Below are 22,745 nucleotides of genomic sequence, written 5' to 3'. Positions count from 1 at the left end.
GAGTTCAATTTTATCCATCTGAAAAATGTAGTCTTTGGCACACAAGCAGCAGCTACCTAACCATAACACACCCAGTTTTAATCTTTCCCCATGTGTCTTTCATTCTGTACTGTGCTGTCAAATAAAAGAAAACTCCCCCTAAAAAGTGGAGCCTGAGCTACTTGTGCCAAGGTACATGTTAAGTGTGCTCAATAAATCACTGCCATAACAGTTTTTTAGGGTGCTTTCAGACCTAGAGTTGTCTTGCCTTGGTCCAAATCAGGGACTGAGTTGAGTTGGTTCATGTCCTCACGGCGGCATTTACAAGCGGACCAGATAAAATGCCTTGCACGAGAAAGCTGCTCTTGATTGGTCAGAATTTCCATGTGGGAAAAATCCAGGAAGTAAACAAAACGCTGAAGAAGAGTACACTTGCAAGATAAAAGTGACACTTTCTAATGTCACAATGGAGGGACAACTACGCAGGTTGATTTTAGCGCTGCTCATCGTGGACTATGTTGCTGTCATTGTTCATTTTAGTCAAACCATACAGTTTGAAAATGAGGCACGGCTCCAACTAGAAAACAAACAATGTTTTGATACATTGGATGTGCTGAATGTGCACATTAAGGCAGTACAGGAGGAGGTGCACATTAATAAGTATAGTAGTATAGTATAGAGCCCTAATGTCCGAACCAACAATAAATTGCGTTTCTATAATTGACTATCAGTTCTAAATATCCAGTCGCCTTTTTCTGTATAGCCTCACTATAATAAACAATAAAGAGGCAAGACTCAGGCAATAAATAAAACGGCTGTGGACGATGTGGTGGGGATAAGCATTATTGAGCCACATAAATAGCCTGCACTTCTTATAGGATCAACAGCAGCATAAAACATCATCAGGGCAGACAACACAGAGGTGTAGGCTGTAATAAATAATGTTAAACTTCACAGCAACTGCAGCCACAAACACACATATCAAAGCAAAGTAGAAACTGCACAGAAGACACACACTGACGCCCTCCTCTGTATCCTGGCTTACATTAATGAGTGTGCTGTTTGTGTGGATGGCACTCGGTGAATCTTGTGCACCGTGACGTCCTCCGCAATCTGCTCTAGGTTCAACATCTCTGCTTGTTGATTCTCAAAGCATATTACAACCAGTCCACTCAGCCTCTTTGTCCCAATATAACCAGTCCCACTGCGCTCCTCAAAGTTTTTCAACAAGCTGAAAGAGGCTCTGCAGTCACTTCAAGGATAATTGTCACACACAGCAGAAGGAGGAGCTGTTGGGAGAAATTTGTGTTCAGGGATTACCGCCAGAAAGCCCTGCCTTGGTGAGGTTTTGGTTTGGGTTCAAATAAAAAGTTTTCTGCACTGAAGGCAAAACGTCTCACCACCATGAGCATTTAAGCATTTAACATGCAAGCCAGACCCAGCATGCACCTACGCAATACCATAAGTGTGTTTGATTTGTGTAACTTGGCTGCTAGGTGGTGCATTAAATCAGTGATTATGCTGAGATACAATGATGTTAACCATAACTTATATACAGTATTATACATCATCCTTAATTCTATTGCATTGTTGCACATTTTGTACTGTTCACTAACTGCAGTCCTCTGCCTGGTTGGCCAAGTATTTTTTCCGTGACTCGTACTTGTTCGCACTCTTCTTTAGTTTGGTATAGACATGAGGATTGGGATTGCTTAGAGCAGACTACAGCAGGTACCCCTTTGCACCTCCTAACACTGAGCCAGTGAATGAGCACTTTCAACAGTAACTGGGAGGATTTTGCACGGAGGACTTTCTGCAGGGCCGTACTGGGACTGAAATTTTGATGAAACTTTGAGGTGACAAGGGCTTTTAATGTGAGCGCCTGAAGGGCACGAGCAGAAAACTGTAACACTAATACTGTTTTTGTGAAAAAAGAGAATCTGATTGTACTGGAGACCTTAAAGACACTTCATGATGTCTTGCTGACACCCACCTGCCTCCTCAGGTTGTATAAGCACATCACCACTGCACTGAATCAAAACAAGACCAGACCAAGCAAGCCTCAGTGAGCACTGAGTCACAGTATAATGCAAACTACTGCTAACATCAGCACAAAAACATGTCTGTAATAAGAAATAAAAACAAGCAGCTTATCTTCAAAATCAAAGCAAATATTTGGAGACAGATACAGCCAACCTCCAAGGCATACAGGCCTATATCCTCTAAAAAACTCCCAAAATTGGAGACTGTCCTACATCACATCATCAGAGAGCGTTGGAGCAGTCCAACAGTCATCACTGGCCACAGCAACCTTTGCCCTTTGACCACGGAAAAGGTTTTAGCCCATTTAGCATCTTGCGCTAACATTTTTAGCTTTTTAGCTCGTAATTTCTCTGCACCACACATTTCTTTTTCAGCTCTCTGTTCTCGCCTCGCTAAATATGTTTACCAAAAAAATTGAAGACAGATAGAAACTTTTCCTGATGAAAACAATGAGCCGATCAGATTTCAACAAAAATGAGGATCAGTCCAAATTGGGAGGGGCTGCTCGTATCCCCCCCGAGTATTGAAGGCATGAGATTGGCTCAGTCTGACAGGCAGCTTCCGCTCAGTGCTGTCTGCGGCTGCCAGGGCCAGTCAGCAAGCTGGCCCACAGGCCTATGGTTGAGGGCTGACATCAAAAATTGAAACAATAAAATCTCTATGACCACCAGCTAATACATCCATGTTCAGCCTTGGACTGGCCGAACTTCATAATGGCTAGAGCGCCTCTGGCTTTCTGTCAGAAAGTCCCTTCTGGTAATAAGCTATTCATTTTAACCTATATCACGATTTTTTTCCCTTAAAACGTGGGCAGCTGTGGCTCAGAGGCAGAGGAAGATTGGCGGTTCAATCCCCGGCTCCAGCATGTCAAAGTATCCTTCAGCAAGATGCTGAACCCCAAATTGTTCCCGATGGCTGTTCCATCGGTGTGTGAGTGTGTGTGAATGCTTAGTCGCAGGTGGCACCTTGTATGGTAGCCTCAGCCACCAGTGTGTGAGTGGGTGAATGTGACGTAGTGTAGAAAGTGCTTTGAGTGGTCGGAAAACTAGAAAGGCACTATACAAGTGCAGTCCATTAAACTTTAAATAATAAATTTCACAATAAACATTACCAATTTTGAAACTACTCAAAGAGGTAAGTAAGTCTACAACTCTGTTACAATAAGGAGAGTAAGCTCACCACCCCTTGCTGTTTTCTTTTTATCCAGCATTTTATTCTCTTTGAACTTTCAAACATATTGTGTCTTAAGTTTCTTAGCTTAATCCAATCAGATATTACTTATGATTATCACAGATCTTCTCTGACACCGTTTGGTCATTCCATATTTCATATAAGAGATCATCTTTGTGTTTTTCTTTTCATCTAACTATCCTGTCTGTGGAGGTGGGTGTGGTTAGAAGTCAGCTGCAGGGGAGAGGTGTGGGGTGGTGGCTCATGAAAGTAGTACCAGGTGAGTTGATTGACACAGCTGCTGCTGGTTTGTTCTGATTACATCTCTGCCTTTTGCATGCCGAAGTGTGCTGTGGCACAGACTAAGGAGAAGGACACTGCCTAAGTTTTTGGTTTTAAATTGAATGGACTGGGAGATGTGTACTGGAGGAGCCGAGCAGCCATGTTGTTGTGTGCTGGGCAGTATTCAATAAAAGTACTGCATATAGACAGAGTGCTGGGGAACTCACAGAGGCAGCAAGACGGCTACACTGTACTTCCTGCAGACACACTGGGTCATACTAAATGCAGTGGCCATTGTCAGCTACTCAAGGTCACATAAAAAATGAATGAGTTATTTGTGGATGCTGCAGACTTCACCAAAAATATATCTTCCTTTAGAGCTTGGGAGTAATTGTTTAAGTGTAACATAAAATGTCTGTGTCTGTATACATGCCTGAGTGGTTTTATGACCTATCAAATACGTGTGTGTCGTGCTTGGCACAGAGTATCTGCCTAGAAGGAGAACACGGTTTCAATTGATGTTTGAATCTTTTTTATTATTCAATATATCAAAGCAAATTAATTCACAGCAAAATTGTGCTGAGGGCAGGCAGTGGCATCCAATTGAACAAATGAGCTCAAAGGGGAAAATTGGAGTTCTAAGACAGAGTTCAGAGGGGTGGCACAACTTCTTAGTTTTTTATGTCTTTTCATTGTTTTTTTTCTTGGTGGTGTGGAGCTTCATTTTTCATTGTCCCAAGTTTTCAGACAGTAAAGGACTCATAGCATGAGCATGGTTGTTAAGTCGAACAACAACAGCAGTACTTATGGAACCAGCAAAACGTATTCTGGACGCAAGACCAGAGACTGCAAGCAAATGGAAGAGCAGTGAATAATATCAGAGCAGGAATGTGTAGTTGGTCTTTAAGCATGATTGGTTTTTCTCAGAGACAAAAATACTGGTCTTGTTACAGTAGTTTGAGGAACAGTGGCATTGTCCTCTTGTCAGAGGACCTGAACCATGGAGGACCCTGGTGGAGTTGACTGACTCTTCATGTCAGGTGACGTGGTTTCAGTGTTTCTTCTTACTGGACTTCTCGATCATGGTCTCCACCACCATGGAAGTCTCTTCGTAACCTTTAACCTTGCGATCATTGGAGAACTTCTCCACAGACTCCACCACCTCCAGCTTCTCGTAGCTCATGGCTTCTGGGGTGTAGCTGCTAGAGCTGGTGCTGGTGCTGGTGCTGGTGCTAGAACTGGAGCTGGAGCTGGTGCTGGCACCGCGGGGCGCAGGTTTAGGAGTGGGCCCGCTTGGCCCGTTGTCATCCCCGCTTTTCTTGGGATGAGTGGCAGCTGGGGTGGGTTCTTTGGGTTCGGAGGGTGAAGGAGCTGGGCTCGGATCTTTAGAAAAAGGTTGAGGCTCTCCGTTCTTGTGCTTACCTTTACCTCCATTGTCCTTACCTTTGCCACCCTTGTTATCGTCCTTTCCTTCTCCTTCTCCATTAGGAGGTGGGGTGGGACTGACAGACCTGGGTTCTATTATGGGCTGAGGAGTTGGAGGTAGAGGAGAGGGTATGACGGGTGCATAAGGCTCGTAGGGTGGCATCGTTCCGTCTCTGATAGTGACGAAGATGTGGCCGGCTGATGGTGTGGAGGTGCAGAAGCATGGATCCAGGTAGCTGCCGTCGCCAGTGACGAGGACATAACGACCCTTGGTATAAAAGTCAGCGATCGGCTCAGGCTTCTTGTACTTCCTCATTCTGTCTCTGACAATGTTGCAAAGAGTGTCAAAAGCTTTGCTGATCTGAGCTCCGTCGGGGACATCCTGTGGAGACACTCCAGTGAGAACAGGTCTCTGCTCTGTTCTCTTCACCCTCTCCTCACCCACTTCCACAGATGGAGTCCTCCTTGTGTCTTCATCTGGAGCCTCTTCAGCAGTGCCCCCATTTTTCTCCTCCAGGCCACTGTCCATCACATCTTTCGGGGTCAGCTCTTTTTTCTTAAGGACCTTCTTGGCCAGGATCTTCTGCCGGGGCTTGATGCTGGTGATATCTTGGATAGCCTGGGTGATATCTGAACACAAAAAGGTCACAAGTCAACTAGCTGGAACTGGTGAACAAGAAAAGACCAGAATTGGATATGCACCAACACACTCAAATGTCCTGGGTTGCTAAAGACAATAAAGACATTGCTTTGTCAGCTTTGTCTCTAACAATGGCAGCTGATTGTATGTGCATTCAAATGTGACTCTCAATGTAAACCAGCTGTGATGTGCTCACGGTGCCCTTACCTCTCCCCCTGCTCGATGCAGTGGGTGTGTGAGTGTAGCGGTAATTAGTGGTGAACAGGGTAATGGGAGTGCCAATTATCGCTGAATTCAACCTGCAGGAAAGAGAGCAGTGAAATGTCAGCTATACAACCTGCACATGCACTCAACAGCTCTGCTATGCATGGAAATCAGTTATTCACATTTTTCAAAAAAAGGAAACAACAGGTAACTTTAAATGACATAAATCTATCTGATCTCACATGGAAAAAAAAAACACTCAGCCTCTTGCTGTACAAGTGCAGTAACAGAAACATTTGTTGTCACCCAGTGTCATCTGCTGGCTGATTCAGCACTCTACAATAACCTAGTTATGACAGCATATGACCTGTGGGGGTTTCCATTTTACAATAACACTCAGTTACCTATGGTGTTATTTTAAGGCAGATTCTGATATTCTTTGGAGTGAACTCTTTTAATAGTTACCATTTTTTTTAATTTAGCTTTTCAGAGGTACAAGATGATACAAGATGTAAGTGTGAAGAAGGTCATGATGAAACAGCAGACCTTTATGTAGGGAACTATACTATACTAACGAGAAACTATAACTGAATTAAATGAAGTTGAACTCATGGCTTGAGATTTCATAAAGTCCTAGCTATAGCTCTGCATCTTCTTGGGGGAATTTTACAAGAAATTAAATCTTGAAAGGTTCAGTGTGTAGGATTTAATAATAATAATAATAATAATAATAATACATTTTATTTATACAGCGCTTTTACAGGTCTCAAAGACGCTTTACATTTAAAACCAAAGAAAAGAAGTACATACATGTAAGTGCAAAGACATAAACAGAAGACAAGGACAATATAAAACAACAAGGTGCAAAAGCATAGTGCAAAACAAAGAAAAGGAGGGCACATGAGGAACCGAGAACGAAAAGCTAATGTTAAAGGTTAAAGGTGGATTTGAAAAGGTGGGTTTTGAGGAGTGATTTGAAGGTGGATGGATTTGGACAGTCACGGATGTGTATAGGGAGGGTGTTCCAGAGGGAGGAGGCGGCTATGGAGAAGGCTCTGTCGCCCCAGGTTCTGTGCTTGGTCCTGTGTGGGGGTGAGAGGAGGTTTTTGTCGGATGATTGAAGGTTGCGGGAGGGAGTGTGGTGGTGGAGCATGTCCGTGAGGTAGGAGGGGGCCTGGCTGTGGAGGGCTTTGTGGGTGAGGAGGAGGATCTTGAAATTGATTCTGTACGGGACAGGGAGCCAGTGAAGGTTTTGCAGGACAGGGGTTATATGTTCACGGGAGCTGGTGTGGGTGAGGAGGCGGGCAGCAGAGTTTTGGATGTAGTTTTGGATGTACTGTATCCTTTAGGAGGATATAGTGGCAGAAATGTATTATAATATAACAAGTGTGTTTTTTTAAGTTTATAATAGCCTGGAAATTAGAATTGTTGTGTTTTTGTTACCCAAGAATGAGCCATTTATATCTACACAGGGAGCGGTCCTCGTCCATGGAGTCCGCCATGTTTTACTGTCATGTTTCTACAGTGGCCCAGAACGAACACAAGCACTGGCTCTCGATAAGGCCATTCAGATTTTTATATTTTTGCATTTTTGTGTAGCCCGCTGTAGTTAGCATTCCCTCTGCAACAGATGATTTTGCTCCCACTAAAAACCTCATCTAGATCTTGATCTCAAGTCAACAGAGGAAAAAGGTGAGCACAAATTGGCAGGTGCTAGTCTAGTGGCCTGTCTCCAATGAGCTAAACAGCACCAGAGAAACACAGATTTGTATCATGAAACTGCTTTATTCAGTGTTTATATCAATTTTAAACGCCTGTAATCTTTGGGAATCCTCTCAGAGACCTTCGAACTTAGCTTAAAAAGCTTTTTGTAAGGAGTCCTAGCGTAGGAGTGGTTTAGGAAAGTTCTCAGAGCAACTTTGAGCAAGGAAGGGACAAAAACTTTTATCCGAGTGAGGACGTGTGGTTGACTCCATTGCTAGGTGTGATGCATTCTTTTAATAGATGTGATTGGTTGTCACAGACACACCCTTTTGTGAGCCTGCAAGGTGTGGACACCCAGTGGAAATGAAATGAAATGCTGTGATCACTCTGCTGATGGAAGGTTGAGATAGACCTAAGTTGTTTCTGCTGTGCTGTTGCATTTTTCCAGTTTCCCAAATATCTTAGTGTTGTGATCATTTTATTTTTGCCGTTATAGCGTTAGAAGGGAAATGTTTGCGTATCCCTAATGAGATTAACCACACATACTTTTCCTGCACAATCTAATCAGTAGCATTTCATTTACTCACTGTCCATCCAGCGTTTGGAAAATATTTCTCCGACCTCTTTATGTTTCCACCATTTTCTCCTCTGATTAAGAAACTCTTAAGCCTCTCTTAAAAGTCCTCCTCCATGCTCCAAACAGTTTTTCACCTTAGGACTTCTTTTAAGGTCTTTTAAGATGCTCCATAAATAACCTTTATCTTTACAAGGACCTAGTCCTAACTTAAAGGGGAAATTCTAAAAAAGACATTACAATTCTATACATTTTTTTTAGAGCAAGTCACTGAGAGCAACTCTTAACACTAGGAAGCTTTGTGAGTACAGCCCCTGGCCCTTTTGTTTTCAAGAGGAAGAGAACTCTGCAGATCTAATTCGGCTCCCGGTAAAAACCTCCTGAACAATGAACACTAATGAGATTCTAACCAGGAGAGGCTTCATCTGGTTGCAATCTGCAATCCTCACCACTAGATGCCACTAAATCCCACACACTGCTCCTTTAAATAAATGTTTTGCAGCTGTTGATCCAAATTCAGGTCAATTTCATGATTAAATCTATTCTATCTGTTTCCTATGTATTGCTTTACATATACACTGCCTGGCCAAAAAAAAAGTCGCCACCTGGATTTAACTAAGCAAATAGGTACGAGCCTCCTATTGGATAATTACTGCATGGGCGATTATCTTTCAGCTGGCAACAAGTTATTTAACCCCAACTGGTGCAATGAGTTGCTTCTCATTTCCTAAACAACCATGTCGAAAGACACATCCCATGGTCATGGAAAAGATGTTAGTCTGTTTGAGAAGGGTCAAATCATTGGCATGCATCAAGCAGAGAAAACATCTAAGGAGATTGCAGAAACTACTAAAATTGGGTTAAGAACTGTCCAACGCATTATTAAAAACTGGAAGGATAGTGGGGACCCATCGTCTTCGAGGAAGAAATGTGGCCGGAAAAAAATCCTCAATGATCGTGATCGGCGATCACTTAAACGTTTGGTGAGATCAAATCGAAGAAAAACAACAGTAGAACTCAGGGCTATGTTTAATAGTGAAAGTAAGAGCATTTCCACACGCACAATGCGAAGGGAACTCAAGGGATTGGGACTGAACAGCTGTGTAGCCTTAAGAAAACCACTAATCAGTGAGGCTAACCGGAAAAAAAGGCTTCAATTTGCTAGGGAGCATAAAGATTGGACTCTGGAGCAATGGAAGAAGGTCATGTGGTCTGATGAGTCCAGATTTACCCTGTTCCAGAGTGATGGGCACATCAGGGTAAGAAGAGAGGCAGATGAAGTGATGCACCCATCATGCCTAGTGCCTACTGTACAAGCCTGTGGGGGCAGTGTTATGATCTGGGGTTGCTGCAGTTGGTCAGGTCTAGGTTAGGCAAAAGTATGTGCTCAAAGAATGAGGTCAGCTGACTACCTGAATATACTGAATGACCAGGTTATTCCATCAATGGATTTTTTCTTCCCTGATGGCACGGGCATATTCCAAGATGACAATGCCAGGATTCATCGGGCTCAAATTGTGAAAGACTGGTTCAGGGAGCATGAGACATCATTTTCACACATGGATTGGCCACCACAGAGTCCAGACCTTAACCCCATTGAGAATCTTTGGGATGTGCTGGAGAAGGCTTTGCGCAGCGGTCATCATCAATGGAAGATCTTGGTGAAAAATTAATGCAACACTGGATGGAAATAAATCTTGTGACATTGCAGAAGCTTATCGAAACAATGCCACAGCGAATGCGTGCCGTAATCAAAGCTAAAGGCGGTCCAACGAAACATTAGAGTGTATGACCTTTTTTTTTTGGTGGTGACTTTTTTTTTGGCCAGGCAGTGTATATTGGATTTACTGGGAGTCAGAGTGACTGTTTCTCAGCGATCATTTCAACCTTCAATGAAGGGCTTCATTCCACCATGGGCCATTTTTGTCAAAGTTAACCTGACTGAAGGGAACAGTTAACCTCTTCTGTCAGGCCTGGCATGGTGTGTAAGTGTGTCTCCTGTGTACAAGGTGAAGGCCGTTTACCTGTTATCCTCGTTCTCGATGATCCTCTTGTACCTCTCCAGCTCGTTCTCGAGGGACGTCTGGTACATGGCAAGGTGGCGACATTCACTGGTGAACTTCTCGAGGGACCTCTCAGCCTCCTCGATCTCCTTCCGCAGAGACTCGATTTTCTCGTTGTACATCTGGATCTCGTCGTCATAGTTCTCCTGTGTGCTTTTGATGGACTGCTCCAACATTGAAGTCTGAAAGAAGAGATTAATTAAGATATTATGATAAAATAAAGTAAACTTACAAAGCCCCCTGAGGAGATTTAACAGCGCAATGCATGTGTCATGTCATGTATTTCTGATAAGAGTACAAAAACACAATACAACACATACAAAACACTGTTTTTAGACAAAACAATAATTTATTGATGTTAAACAATGTGATTAATAATTTAAAACAGTTAAAACGGAGCCCAAATAGATAAGAGATACATGATGCATAATATAAGCAGCATGAAGAGCATCATTTTTGCAGACTGCAGAATTATGTCTTTAGTCAAAACCTGTGGGAACAAAGCAGCCAAGTGAGAAAACTCTTTGGCATCTTATTCCATTGAACTGAAACAGTCCTTTGTTTCTCATGTCCTATGAGGAGACACTGCCCTTGCTAAAGCTGTTAACTACGCTTCTGTCACAAGGTGGTCATGGCTGACATCTAGTGGTGCTTCTGCATCATCAACATCATTGAGGCTGCAGGGTGAAGGCCTATTGAATGCCTCGCTTAGTGAGTAGTTATTATTCTCTAACTGATAAAATAAAGTGAAATAAGACAAGCAGAAAGTAAAATGAAAATGTCCCTTAAAAAAATATTCTAAAATTAGATATAACTGATTGTTGATTGGTGTGTTGACTCAAATATAAGAAAACATTTTTTTTTTCCTGTGTGTGTTTGTGTTTGACTTTTCTGTCAATAAATGTAGTTCTATATCTAGATTACAGTAAGATTGGGAACAAAGCACATGCCTCAATCTCATCCATTTCCACACCAAGAGTATTTAAACACTCCTTATCTGTTTCCCTCCCCTATGACAATTTCTCCCATCATTACCCCAACCTTTCTTCCTTCTCTGTCACTACATCCCCTCATCCCACGACTTTCATCCCTTCGACCCACATCCCTCAATAAACTAATTGCAGTCTATAACTCTATTGGCGTGGTCTTTGTGAGTGAAACCTCTACTAGTTATCTTCTGAACAGGTTTTGGATAATAAGACACATTTCACCCTATTAATTTTTTTTGAAATTTTAGTCGATTAAAATTGTTTAAATTAGTTGATTGAAAAAAAAAGAGGCAATTTTCAAAGTCATTGTTTAACTAATTTTAAAACAAAAATGCAAAAAAGCAACGGGTTAGGTTACAGCAACTCAAATGTGATTAATTTAATTTAATTTAATTTAATTTTTTATTTATTTTTTTTTTAATTTATTTTATTTATCTATTTTTGTCTGGTTAATTGTGATTATAATCTGCACAATAGTTAATAATGAAAATCAGTGTAAGTAAACCAGATCTTGGACTGGTCTTACTGGTGCCTGTCTTTCATTTAATGCAAATACACTTGGTTCCTTTGAGGAATCCCCTTCATTTTAAATCTGTCAATACTGGCTCGGTGCATGTAATTAACCTGAAACCTCCTGTTGTCCTGGTGACCGTGTGACCCACCTCAGCGTGTAGGCGTTGTTTCTGGGCCTGCAGCTGACAGAGGGCGCTCTTGTATTCCTCCAGCTGACTCTGCAGCCCCGGCACTTTCCTCTGGGCCAGCAGCTTCTCCTGTTCCTTCACACGGTGAGCACAAATCAATGAGAAAATGCAGAGACATGCACAGTGTGCCTTTACAGCAGGAACATCACACCACACATGCAGGCTCACACACAGCCAGTCTCTCCCTGAAGCCTCACTGTAGTTAAAGCTTTAGTGATTGATTTTTTAATTTAAGGGCACTATAACAATTAGGTTGCTGACAGCAGTGATGTGTTCTGTTCATCTACTCTTTAAAATGAGTGTTTGGAGTGCAGTGTCCACTCCCTAGAAACTGCATTAATAATGATAAAAGTGACATAAGTGGCTGTTGTTGGAGCTTTACTCGTCCACCTGGTAGATGTATGATAAGCTGTCACGATTCTCAACATTTCCAATCATTTTAACTTATACCATTTATAATATTCAAACATTTATTAGCAGCAGAGTGTTCTCTTATGAAGCCACATTATTAGGTTTTGGACCAGTTTAAAAATCAAAATCCAATAATGACTTCCTGTTCTGATTTCCATGTTTGAAATGCATCATTACGACTAATTTAATTCTAAGTTGTTCTCTCCAAATCTCAAAACACATAAGCCTACCACATTGTGAGATAAATAATTAAACTTAATATGAAATTTGTGAACTCGAAGATCATTAATGTCATTAGTTACACCTGTAAGAGGTGAGGCATGAATGTGCGCTCATTGGAGAGGAAGTAAAATTACGATGACATTTTGATTAATTACCTAAATTTAAAGCCAATAAGCAAAGAAAGGGAAATTAAATCATGTCAGCTCTGGACTTCTGGATGCAAAGTTTCCTTGATGGAGATTTATCTTCACTAATGGGCCAAATAGATTATTGCTGTGAACATACAAAAATGTATGTTAGACAGCCAACTTTAACCTACCTAATAAGTAAAATCATTTTTTGGAGCAGTAGATATGGTTCAGTTTTCTTTCAAGTGAAGTTTACAGAACATTTATAAATATACTGAGAGCATGTGACACTTAGATTGTGCACAGGTGATGTTAACTCCACCCTTCAGGCCTGTGACTCTCTTTTTCCCTCCAACATGCCAGGGACAACAAAGAGAGGACTGATGTGAACAGATTGTTTTGTGTTATTGTTCTAAGATTCCTAAGATAAGGATGCATTAATGACATAAGTTAAATGATACCTAATTTACTAATATTATTTCCATTATTATCATTGTTTAACGTTATGCACAGCAGACAATTTTTAAAAAATATTCCTTGTTACAGAAAAAAGTCATCCAACAACCACCATAAAACTGTCTCAGACTGCCCTATCTGCAATAAAATGTTGAAATGGCTCCCTGGATCCGTGTTTGAATGTGCACACCATCATCAGATGTTCTGTGAGCCAGCCGCAGCATGACATGTTTTTTGAGGTGGACTTTATTTCAGTAATTATCTGTTGCACCTAGGGAATTAATAGCAAAGAGGGTGAACATATGTACACACCGCTTTCCACTTTCTTTTATTTTTTAGAATTTTTTAAAACAAGTTTTTCCAATTCACTTCACCAATTTTTACTAATTTGTGCATGTCCATTACATACAAATAAAAATAACTTAAATTGCAGGTTGTAATGTGACAAAATAGGAAAAACGCCAAGGGGTTGAAACCTTTTTGCAAGGCACTGGAACTAGTGAGCCAGAAATGATAGTTACAGAGACTGGCAAAACTGAATTGCATGTAAAATAATTGTTGTCTATATAGTCCATAGGGACTTGGGTTGGGAATCGAAGGATCTCCAGCTGAAGTCCCCCAAATATGGAGTATGGACTTGTAGCTGGACAGGCACCAGTTCACCTCCTGGGCACTGCCAAGGTGCCCTTGAGCAAGGTACCGAACCCCTAACTGCTCAGGGCGCCTGTCCAAGGCAGCCCCCTCACTCTGACATCTCTCCATTTAATGCATGTATAGGTCCTGTTTGTGCATGTGTGTGTATTTCAGGCCTGTGTGCATTTGACAATAGAGTAAAAAAAAAAGAATTTCCCCTCAGGGATTAATAAAGTATATCTTTGTATATTTTTAGAACAGGTATGAACATAAACTGGCTTGCTTAAGTGTTGCTAGAAGTGTTTTAATGATGACATTGGAGAGCACAGCATGACTCTGCCCCAGCTGTTTCAATGTGTTGCTATCCGGTGATCTAAAAAGGCCTCACAATAGGATTTATGTGATTTCAATAGTCATCGTTATTTTTCTCCTATCAGGTGACCCATTTGTTAAGAGTTCCTTAGCAGCTGGACTAACAGCTCCATACAATGATCTCCCTCCTCGTTTACCTTTGTCCTATTTTCATTGGATTTCAGCAGCCAAGACCTGTGGCTCTCCTTTTCTCTGCCCTCTGAGATTTAACTCAACCAATTAAACAATCTCTGCATCCAGAGCAGCTCTGCCTCTGAGAAACACTTATGAGACTCCAACTGCTACAAACGCCACTCAACAGTACCCTGAACAATTCGCATTCACAACTGTGTTTTTTTGTCTGTTTTTTTTGTTTTTTTTTTCCAGCACGTGCTTCATTATGTGTCCTGTCACCCTCAAACTGCTGGCCTGTGCATGTGTCCCGTGGACTGTTCCAGTGTCTTTTCTGAACATGCACACATGCACGCCCACACGTATACACAGTAAAACAGACAAATGCAGGCACAGGCGACCAATCGGACTGAGAAGCCGGTAACCTCATCAACCCCAGACACGTAGCCAGGGCTGACACACATGCAAACACCATCCTCTCCCCCGCAGGGACTGCAGCGCGCGCACACACACACACACACACACACACACACACACACAGTGACAACATTAATGACCTCACCTCGGAGATGCCCACTGACGTATTGGGAACAAGGGGAAGTGTCTGGTTGATTTGCTGTAAAATGTTTACATAGGTCTGGATCTCTGCAAGGTTCTATAGAGGAAGAAGGTAAACACAAAATATACAACTCAGCAAAAGGAAAAACATCCCTAAGCTTTTATTTTATCTTCTCTGCACACACACCTCTTGCTTATTTACTTTGCACTTGGGTAAGAGAATGACAGTATCCAATAAAGGGCCGTCATTTAGCCGACATGTTTTTATAAACGATGCGAGCATTTCTTCACAGCAAAGGAAGTTTCTTTTAAAATCCATTTGCAAAAGCGTAATCTCAGACTCCCTAATAAAGAAGAGATATATTTCCTCCCTCAAGAGGGTTACTTCAAAGCTCAGGACCACAAGCCCAATATTCATGTGAGGTGACTCCCTATTCTTTCTCACATAATATAGTAACAGCAGTGCCCTTTGATATGCTATCTCAATATTGCAGAGTCACGGATTAATTCGTCATCAAAAGGGGGAGAAATTGGTCAGGCAAGAGTCTGCGGAAAGTACGCCTGATGCAGTATGTAGCAGTGTAGTTTTCTTTTGTCTCAGCATTTTTGTGGCTGCTGGGTTGCATCTTCAAGCCGTTCCTACTGCACACATTTTCTTTCCTTTAGGCTTTCCTGTCATATGTCAGTAGTGAAGAGCGCTGTTACTTTTTATCTGTAATTCTGTCCTCACTCACATCACAGAAGGTAAATTGTTGCTAAAGCCCGAGGTACATCATAACACATCCTTTGGCACCCATGCAAGGTTTTTCGCCTTGTCGTTTGAGGAGTGGTAGCCCGAGGTGAGGAGTGTTCAAAAGCAGCAGAAAGAAAAAACACACTGTGCTCTGAAGTACATTTTGAATTACAGCCATTCGTGGTGTGGATTAAATTTATCGACTGACTTTGAGTTATCCAATAAATCCATACAACATACACCACTCTGACATCGAAGATACTGTCAGAAAGACCAGTATGGGCACAACTTCAAAATGCAATATGTCAGAGATATTAACTGCTGTGAACAATGAGAGGGATTATTGAAGCCATTTGTCAGTAAGTGGCTTTTGAGGGCTCATGTTCTGAGAGCCATCGATAAGTACTGCTTTAATGTGAGCGTCATTGCTGTTGTTCACTGTCACTTCTCTGCTGTACGTCTCTTTGCTGTAGAGTGAAAATATATTGATGTATATACACTTATAAAGCCCACAACACTTTCCCCTTTGTCACTGACAGAGCAGCTGATCTCTGTGGTATTCTGTTCCTTCTATTTATATCAATACATTAAAGGTACATATTGTATTACGTACATGGGCAATTACAGTGTTCACTGCCAAAGATAATCTCTCTGTGTAACTCTTTCTCCCAGAAATTAAATTTATATGCTAATTATTTATAACAAAAAACATGTTTCTGAGAGAACCTTAACGTCACCTGAATCAACTTTCTTATCAACATAATAAGATGAATGTACGTTCCAAAATGTTCTCACTGAAAGTATCTGCAAAACACACTGGTAACCTATTTCCTTTGTCCCCCCCCAACATTCATTCTTGTAATACGATATCTGCTCTTAACTACTTAAGCACTATGTTTTTTGGCCCCTAATGCAGTTTGATTGAGGTAAAAGCAACTTGAATCATGAGACAGGATGTTTTTGTTTTACTAAATTTAAATTGGTTTGCCTCTAAACAAGAAAACATGTTTCCCTTGGTGAAAATGGTGAAATAAAAACATAATTGCTAGGACGCAGGGTTTCTCTGAGGGCTTTTATATCTAAAAACAAATGTACTGTGCAATGGAAATACACAGAATTATGAAAGAACAACACAAACAATAAACAGACAATCCTATAAAAAGTGCCATAACTCTATATTTGATAACCTGAAACGACCTCTATTTGGATGTCTTGAACAGAGACTACCATAATCTGAAACACATCGGGATGTTATCAGCCCATTAAATGTCCATTTTCTGTGGTTATAAACTTCGTAGATATGGGTTGGTATGGGCCTACTACACCTGCTGGTAGGTTCAGAAGGCTGCTAAAGGTCCATTCAATGGCCATTATCAGGTTCACTTTGACTTTCATAGCAACTTGAATCATGAGACACTTTACTAAAATTCAAGCCATACCTCAACTAAAGTGCTTTTTGGTTTGCCACTGAACAAAAAAAGCATGTTTCCCTTGGTGAAACTGGTGAAATAAAAACACAATTTCTAGGATGCAGGGTTTCTCTGTGGGCTTTTATGTCTAAAAAACAAATATATTGTGCAATGGAAAATAAACAACAAAACAATAAACAAAAAACCTGACAAAAAGTGCCATAAAAGTAGTTAAAATACTACAAAAGGGCACATTACAATCCAAAACTACATATTTGATAACTTTTAAGAAACAATTTCTACCGTCTTACACAGAGACTACCATAGTCTGAAACACATCAGAATGTTATCAGCCCATTTAATGTCAATTTTCTGTGATTATAAGCCTCAAAGATATGGGTCAGTGTGGGCCTACTGCACCTACTGGTAGGTTCAGAAGGCTGCTATAGAGCCAATTAATGTTTGTTAGGCTCCACTTTCACTTTTACAGGTTTAACTGTCAAAACATTTTGGTCAGGTTTCCAAAAAGATCATGGTTTGGTATAAATACTGATTTCACTTTGGACTCCAACCCCAGTTTCCTGGATGAAAGTCCTGTTCACCATCTCTCCCGCCCATCCTGGATGTAGACTTCCTTGCACATGGTAGAAAGCCCTTTTTATGTGAAAGCCCTTTCTGGCAGATAGCTTGATTTTATGTCCTGATAATGGCCTTCTCTGCCTAAAAGCAAGTGTGGCAGGCGCCTACTTACACATCAATAACCCTTATCACCACTGATAATGGCCATTAAATGGTCTGATAACAGCCAAATCAATTACAAGGAGGTTTTATCGAGAAAACATAAAAAAGGTAGACATTTACAGTGGTTATCCTATCCAAAATCTGTATTGTATTGAGGGAGGTGTTTGAGGTGACAGAACTGAAAGCTGTGTAGCTTCCTTTGTACTGAAGCTCACTTTGATCCACTTTACCATTAGTGCCACTGACCTTTTTGTGTCTGTCTCTGGTGGAGCTGATGTCGTCCTGCAGGAACTGTGATTGTATCTGGTACTCCAGGTTTCTCAGCAGAGCACCGTCAGCCTCCTGCAGGAGCGGACAGGAGAACAAACAACAATAGGGAAAACACTATTAAGTGTACTGAGCTCATAACGAGCCAAAAGACACCAAAGTGACAAACTGCAGTCCTGCAACATTGTTTAAAACTCTTAAGTGGCCGACCCAGTATCATACTGGCCACCTCAAACCAGTTAACAAAACCAGCAAAGTAAAATCACATGCACAGTTTTTTCCATGTTTAAATGGTGGAGAATTTTGATGCACAATAACTGTATGACAGACAGTACCTTGTTTAATTGCTCCAGTGTGCTCCGAAGCTGTTCTTGATAATCACATTCATTTCTATATCTGGAACATAAAACATCTCGATTATGTGTTAATAAAAAGCAGGAGACGGAACAGTGTAACTTTATAATTTGAAGCTGCAGCCTTTCACGGTACAGGAATACCTACCTTGAATACACCTGTGTGTTTTATGACTATTACTGCATGTTTGTGTTTGTGTGCTCACAGCGCAACAGGACCCATGAACAAACTCATCACTTTCTCGAGGCACGACACCTCTGTGTTCGTAACGTGTCAGAGCTGCAAATCGAAGCTACACCTGGTGAAATCCAGCTCTCTTCACCTGCTGATTCGGTCAGAGTTGGTCAATATTCTTCTCAACTCAATCAATAATGGAGTGAGACTTTGCTGCCTGCTGACAGCTGATTGCACCATGTCTGTAGATAGCTGTAACTTTTGAATGGCATGCATCCATGTAGATACAATATTACTGCGCAGGTTTTAAGCAAACTGCCTCGGGGATTCCTGCCGCCACATCAGTACGACTGAAGTCAGTGGAATTTCATTTGAATTGCTTACAGCATTGGAAAAATGGTTACTGTGGATAATTCAGAGACCTCACTGTGAACAGTTTTCACTGGAACTACATTCTGCTGAACAAATAGTCCCTATTAAAGCTGTTGACAGTGCGGTATGTGGATTATCCAGGGGAACATAGAGAATCTTTCTGGAACGAAATGTCGCAGTGGAATTTTTGAGATGATTTCAAATGCTGCTTGATGTGTATTACAAATGACATTCCATTTTACCCCATTTAGCTTTAGTATAGGCACGGATATTACTGGTGGTGAGTGAGAAAATGTGCTTTTTTTTCAGTGATTTGGGTGAACTGACCCTTTAATTTACCCTTATTTTAATTAGATGTTAATTCAGTGCCTTGTTTTATGATAACTAGACATGTTACAGTATTCAGAATAAATGGATTTTTTAAGCAATCTGTATGACGACCTGATTATAAGGGAGTAAACTGATCATTTCGACTTAAAAACTGCATCCGTTGTGACAGTTATTATCTCTTCATCCACAGTTTCTCTGCTGATTTCCTAAGAAATTTTATTTACGATACGATACGCTATACTTTATTGTCCCTGAAGGAAACTCTGTCTTGGACTCAGGAGCTGCACAAGTACTGCTGCCTTACAATAATAGTCCAGAAGAAATTAAAAGCATACACCGTAAAAAAAAAAAGGTTTTTGTGAACCACTATCTTCATTTATATAAGATTATCACTTTCTCTAAATTTTGACATTTCTATACATTTCTAATGACTCTATCTCTGAAGTAGATAAGACCACCGCTCTCTTACTTGCTGGTGAATTCATCCAGCATGCGGCAAGCATCTCTCAGCTCCCGCTCCAGCTTGGCGTGGTCAGACGACAGCTCCCGGATTCGCTGCCTGTTGACATCGATCTGCTCTGTGAAGGCCTCCTCTAGGCCGCTGGCTTCTTCCATCCGCTGCAGCGTCTCCAGCTGCTTGCGGAACACGGCATTGCGTTGTTCCAGGACTCGTGCCCTGTTGATGTACCGGGCAAAGCGGCTGTTGAGCTCCTGAAGGCTCTCCCATCCCTGGATGGCTGAGATGCCTGCAGAGCATTCAGAGTCCCCAGGTTCCTCATCAAAGACATCTGAGCGCTCGTACTTTTCCTTTCGCACCTCGTGCAGGTAGCTGGTCTTGTACATGGTGGTACGCTTCCCTCCCGTGGGTTGGTGGTATCCCCGGAGTGCTTGGTCCCGTTCAGCACCTTTATTGTGTGAAAACTCGGGTGCTCACCCTTGGCTGTCTCATGCTAGACTAAACGCTGCACAGCACTGGCTGCTGGCGAAATAGCCCACAAAACCTCCCTCTAGCTGTGGCCACGCATGCTACGAGCCTGGGGCCTTCCAGAGTTTATTGTGGCCTTTGTGGCAGAGATTAGAAAAGCCACGCTGTTGATGACAAAGCAGAACTACAAAAACAAACAATTGGCCGGCCGGGAAAGCACTGGGTTGTCACACACCATTATTTTGGTTCTTAGTCAGCTGCTTTCTAGATCCCTGTTTGACATGGCAGATTGGATGGTGGCCCACCACAGGACAGAGGGGAAATTTCGTGCAGTGCAATTTGTGTGGACTGTGGAGAACTACTCCTGCCAGAAGTGGCTAAGTGGTGACACACGGTGAATGCTGAAAACAATGTTGTTTTTTATTTACAGGAGGGTACTAAATGTGTTTGAGTTCATGATTACAAAAGCACCACACCCTAAATTAGAGAAATGTGTTCATTGTTTTGGTGATGAGCAGGCAGCTGGTCGATCAAACAATACAGTGAATGCTTAATAGTTATTTTGTTGTTGTATAAGTTCTGTTGGTCGCCAGATAATATAAAAAAATAACGCTAAAATGAGTGGGAAGCAACTTGTAATTGAACTGTGCCACTTAGGATGCAGCTCTGGTCTGTTATGTAGCTTCAGTCTTTATTTCCACATGTTGTTTGCTTTAATAGAAGCAATCAAAGCCCACATTCAAATGCACCCTATGTGGCAATGTTTTGCCGTGAAGATGACTCAGAAGCTGAAATATATCAGCACTCTAAACACAATAACAAGAAAAAGAGCCTCTAATTGTTGTTCCCTCAAGGTGCTTTTAGCTGACATCTCTACATTTCTTTATTTCCATTCTTTTCTCTTATGCCCACAGAAACATTAAGCGGAAATAAGACTAAGAGAAAGTGATGGAAAAATGAGGAAGAGACAGAGGAGCTTCTGCTCTGGCTTGCTCTCTGCAGGCAGCGGTACAAGGTCAGTCTAAATGTCCCTCTAGATGGATCTAGCAAGCTGTCTGTGAAACGGCTGAATGAAACACATGTCAAATGGCTTTACATCAGCATTTCAGCAGATTTCGGGCCCAGCAAAGCCCGCGGCTCAAGAGCAGCAGTGATGGAAGCTGCAGCAGGAGCTACAAAACAAAAACCTTAATTGAGATAATAAAGTTAGAGTAATGCTATACTGCTAATTTCCCATTCAAACAATAGATGCGTGCTTTTCTTTCACATTCAGTAACAGTACCTGACTAATTAAATGTATTCAAAGACAATGTGATGAACTCTATCTACAAAAATTAAATCTATTGTTTAAAGGATAAAATCCTCCTTGTACCATTTCCTGCCGAAGATATGATTGCTGCGAATATCTCAGCACACTCATATGTGGCACTTCACTCAAAAATAACACACGTGTTCTTCTTGAAAACACAGAAAAAAAGCCAAACTTGACATAACATACACCGTTTTTTCTTTGTTTAGTATTCAGCACTTGCCTTTTCCCACAGTACCAAGACCGGGAAAGTTCCCTCTATCTAATGAGCGATCTCTCTGAGGATGTCCAGCTTCATGCCTGTGTGCATCTCCAGGTGTATCAGTCAATGACGCGCTCAATGCATACAATCTCTCCTTGTGTCAGGGAATGACTCCTAAAGCCTTCAGATTGTCCATGTGACATTTTCCCGACGTGCTGTGATTACAAACAATAAGCACACTGAGACGTTGCTTATATATAGAACATTGGAAAGGCAAGAAATTGGGTAGCGCATGACGTACATTGTTTGAGGTATGCCACTGACCTTTCAGTGTGAAATTGGTTTGGAATCCTTTTTTACATCCTGAACTGTGGCAGGAGGATACGTGAAGTGACAGTTAAGGTCATCTCTAACCTGCAGCCAGTTGATGAGGAAGTGATTTACAGCAATGTGCACTTTTTCTGTGGGTGGGATAATATGAAGAGCTCCCACAAGCACATTAATAGACTCCATTGTCCTGCAGAAGCAAAAAAAACAAGTCACATATTCAGTAAAGCCCTGTTTCCACCAAGCAGTACGGTACGCATTTTTTCTGGTTCCACTGTGAAAAGTTGTGGGTGGCACCAATGGAACCGTTCTGTACCGTCCCCATTTTTGGTCCCCCTCTGTTGGGGTACCTAGCACACAGATCTGGTACTAAAAGGTGGAGCTGTGAACACTGCACTCTGCTGATTGGTGAATAGCGGGCGGTAGCTCTGCTCAGAGTTGTGGCTGGTTATGTAACCACTGTTCATACCGTGGCAAGTTTTACATTAGTAAACTGTCACTATAAAATGAAAGGATGTTTTGCTGCCTCTTGCAGCAGCTGCAGTCTGAGAAAAAGAACTTAATTCACTGGGCCGACTTCTGCCAACCTTTAAGGTGGAATGTTTACTTGTAATGTTGCTCAATGCGTGAGTTGACAAGGTGAATCCATCAGCACACCTTAAAGGGATAGTGCACCCAAAAATGAAAATTCAGCCATTATCTACTCACCCATATGCCGAGGGAGGCTCAGGTGAAGTTTTAGAGTTCTCACATCCCTTGCGGTGATCCCAGGGGAGAGGAGCTAGCAACAAAACTCCACCTAAATGGAGGCTTACAGCGCCCCAGATTCAAACGTCAACAAACACATTAATGAAACCACAAAAAAAAAAAAAAGAAAAACGTCATTTGAACTCTGTTTTTAGCTTCATTGTAGCCTGTAGCTCTAACTGCTTCTCTG

At 41.7% G+C, this 22,745-nt stretch overlaps 1 protein-coding gene across 1 annotated transcript; it reads right to left on the bottom strand.

Moving 5' to 3' along the window:
• Positions 1–3,989: 3,989 nt before the first annotated feature.
• On the bottom strand, positions 3,990–20,302 carry bfsp1 (beaded filament structural protein 1). Its single transcript, XM_033613440.2, has 8 exons — positions 19,515–20,302; positions 18,151–18,211; positions 17,795–17,890; positions 14,670–14,762; positions 11,736–11,849; positions 10,046–10,266; positions 5,747–5,838; positions 3,990–5,529 (listed from the first exon to the last, which is right to left on the bottom strand). The coding sequence occupies exons 1-8, from the start codon at positions 19,886–19,888 to the stop codon at positions 4,526–4,528; spliced, it is 2,055 nt and encodes a 684-aa protein (XP_033469331.2). The 5' UTR covers positions 19,889–20,302; the 3' UTR covers positions 3,990–4,525.
• Positions 20,303–22,745: the final 2,443 nt, after the last annotated feature.

This window comes from Epinephelus lanceolatus, chromosome 17 (assembly GCF_041903045.1).
Source record: "Epinephelus lanceolatus isolate andai-2023 chromosome 17, ASM4190304v1, whole genome shotgun sequence".
Classification (NCBI taxonomy): Eukaryota; Metazoa; Chordata; class Actinopteri; order Perciformes; family Serranidae; genus Epinephelus; species Epinephelus lanceolatus.
This window is presented reverse-complemented; position numbering and strand designations above follow the sequence as displayed.

Coding starts and splice junctions, on each gene's coding strand:
- bfsp1 (XM_033613440.2), bottom strand. CDS start 19,888: ATGTACAAGACCAGCTACCTGCACGAGGTGCGAAAGGAAAAGTACGAG. Junction 17,891..18,150: donor CACTGGAGCAATTAAACAAG/GTACTGTCTGTC, acceptor CCGCTCCTGCAG/GAGGCTGACGGTGCTCTGCT. Junction 14,763..17,794: donor CCAGAGACAGACACAAAAAG/GTCAGTGGCACT, acceptor CTTCCTCTATAG/AACCTTGCAGAGATCCAGAC.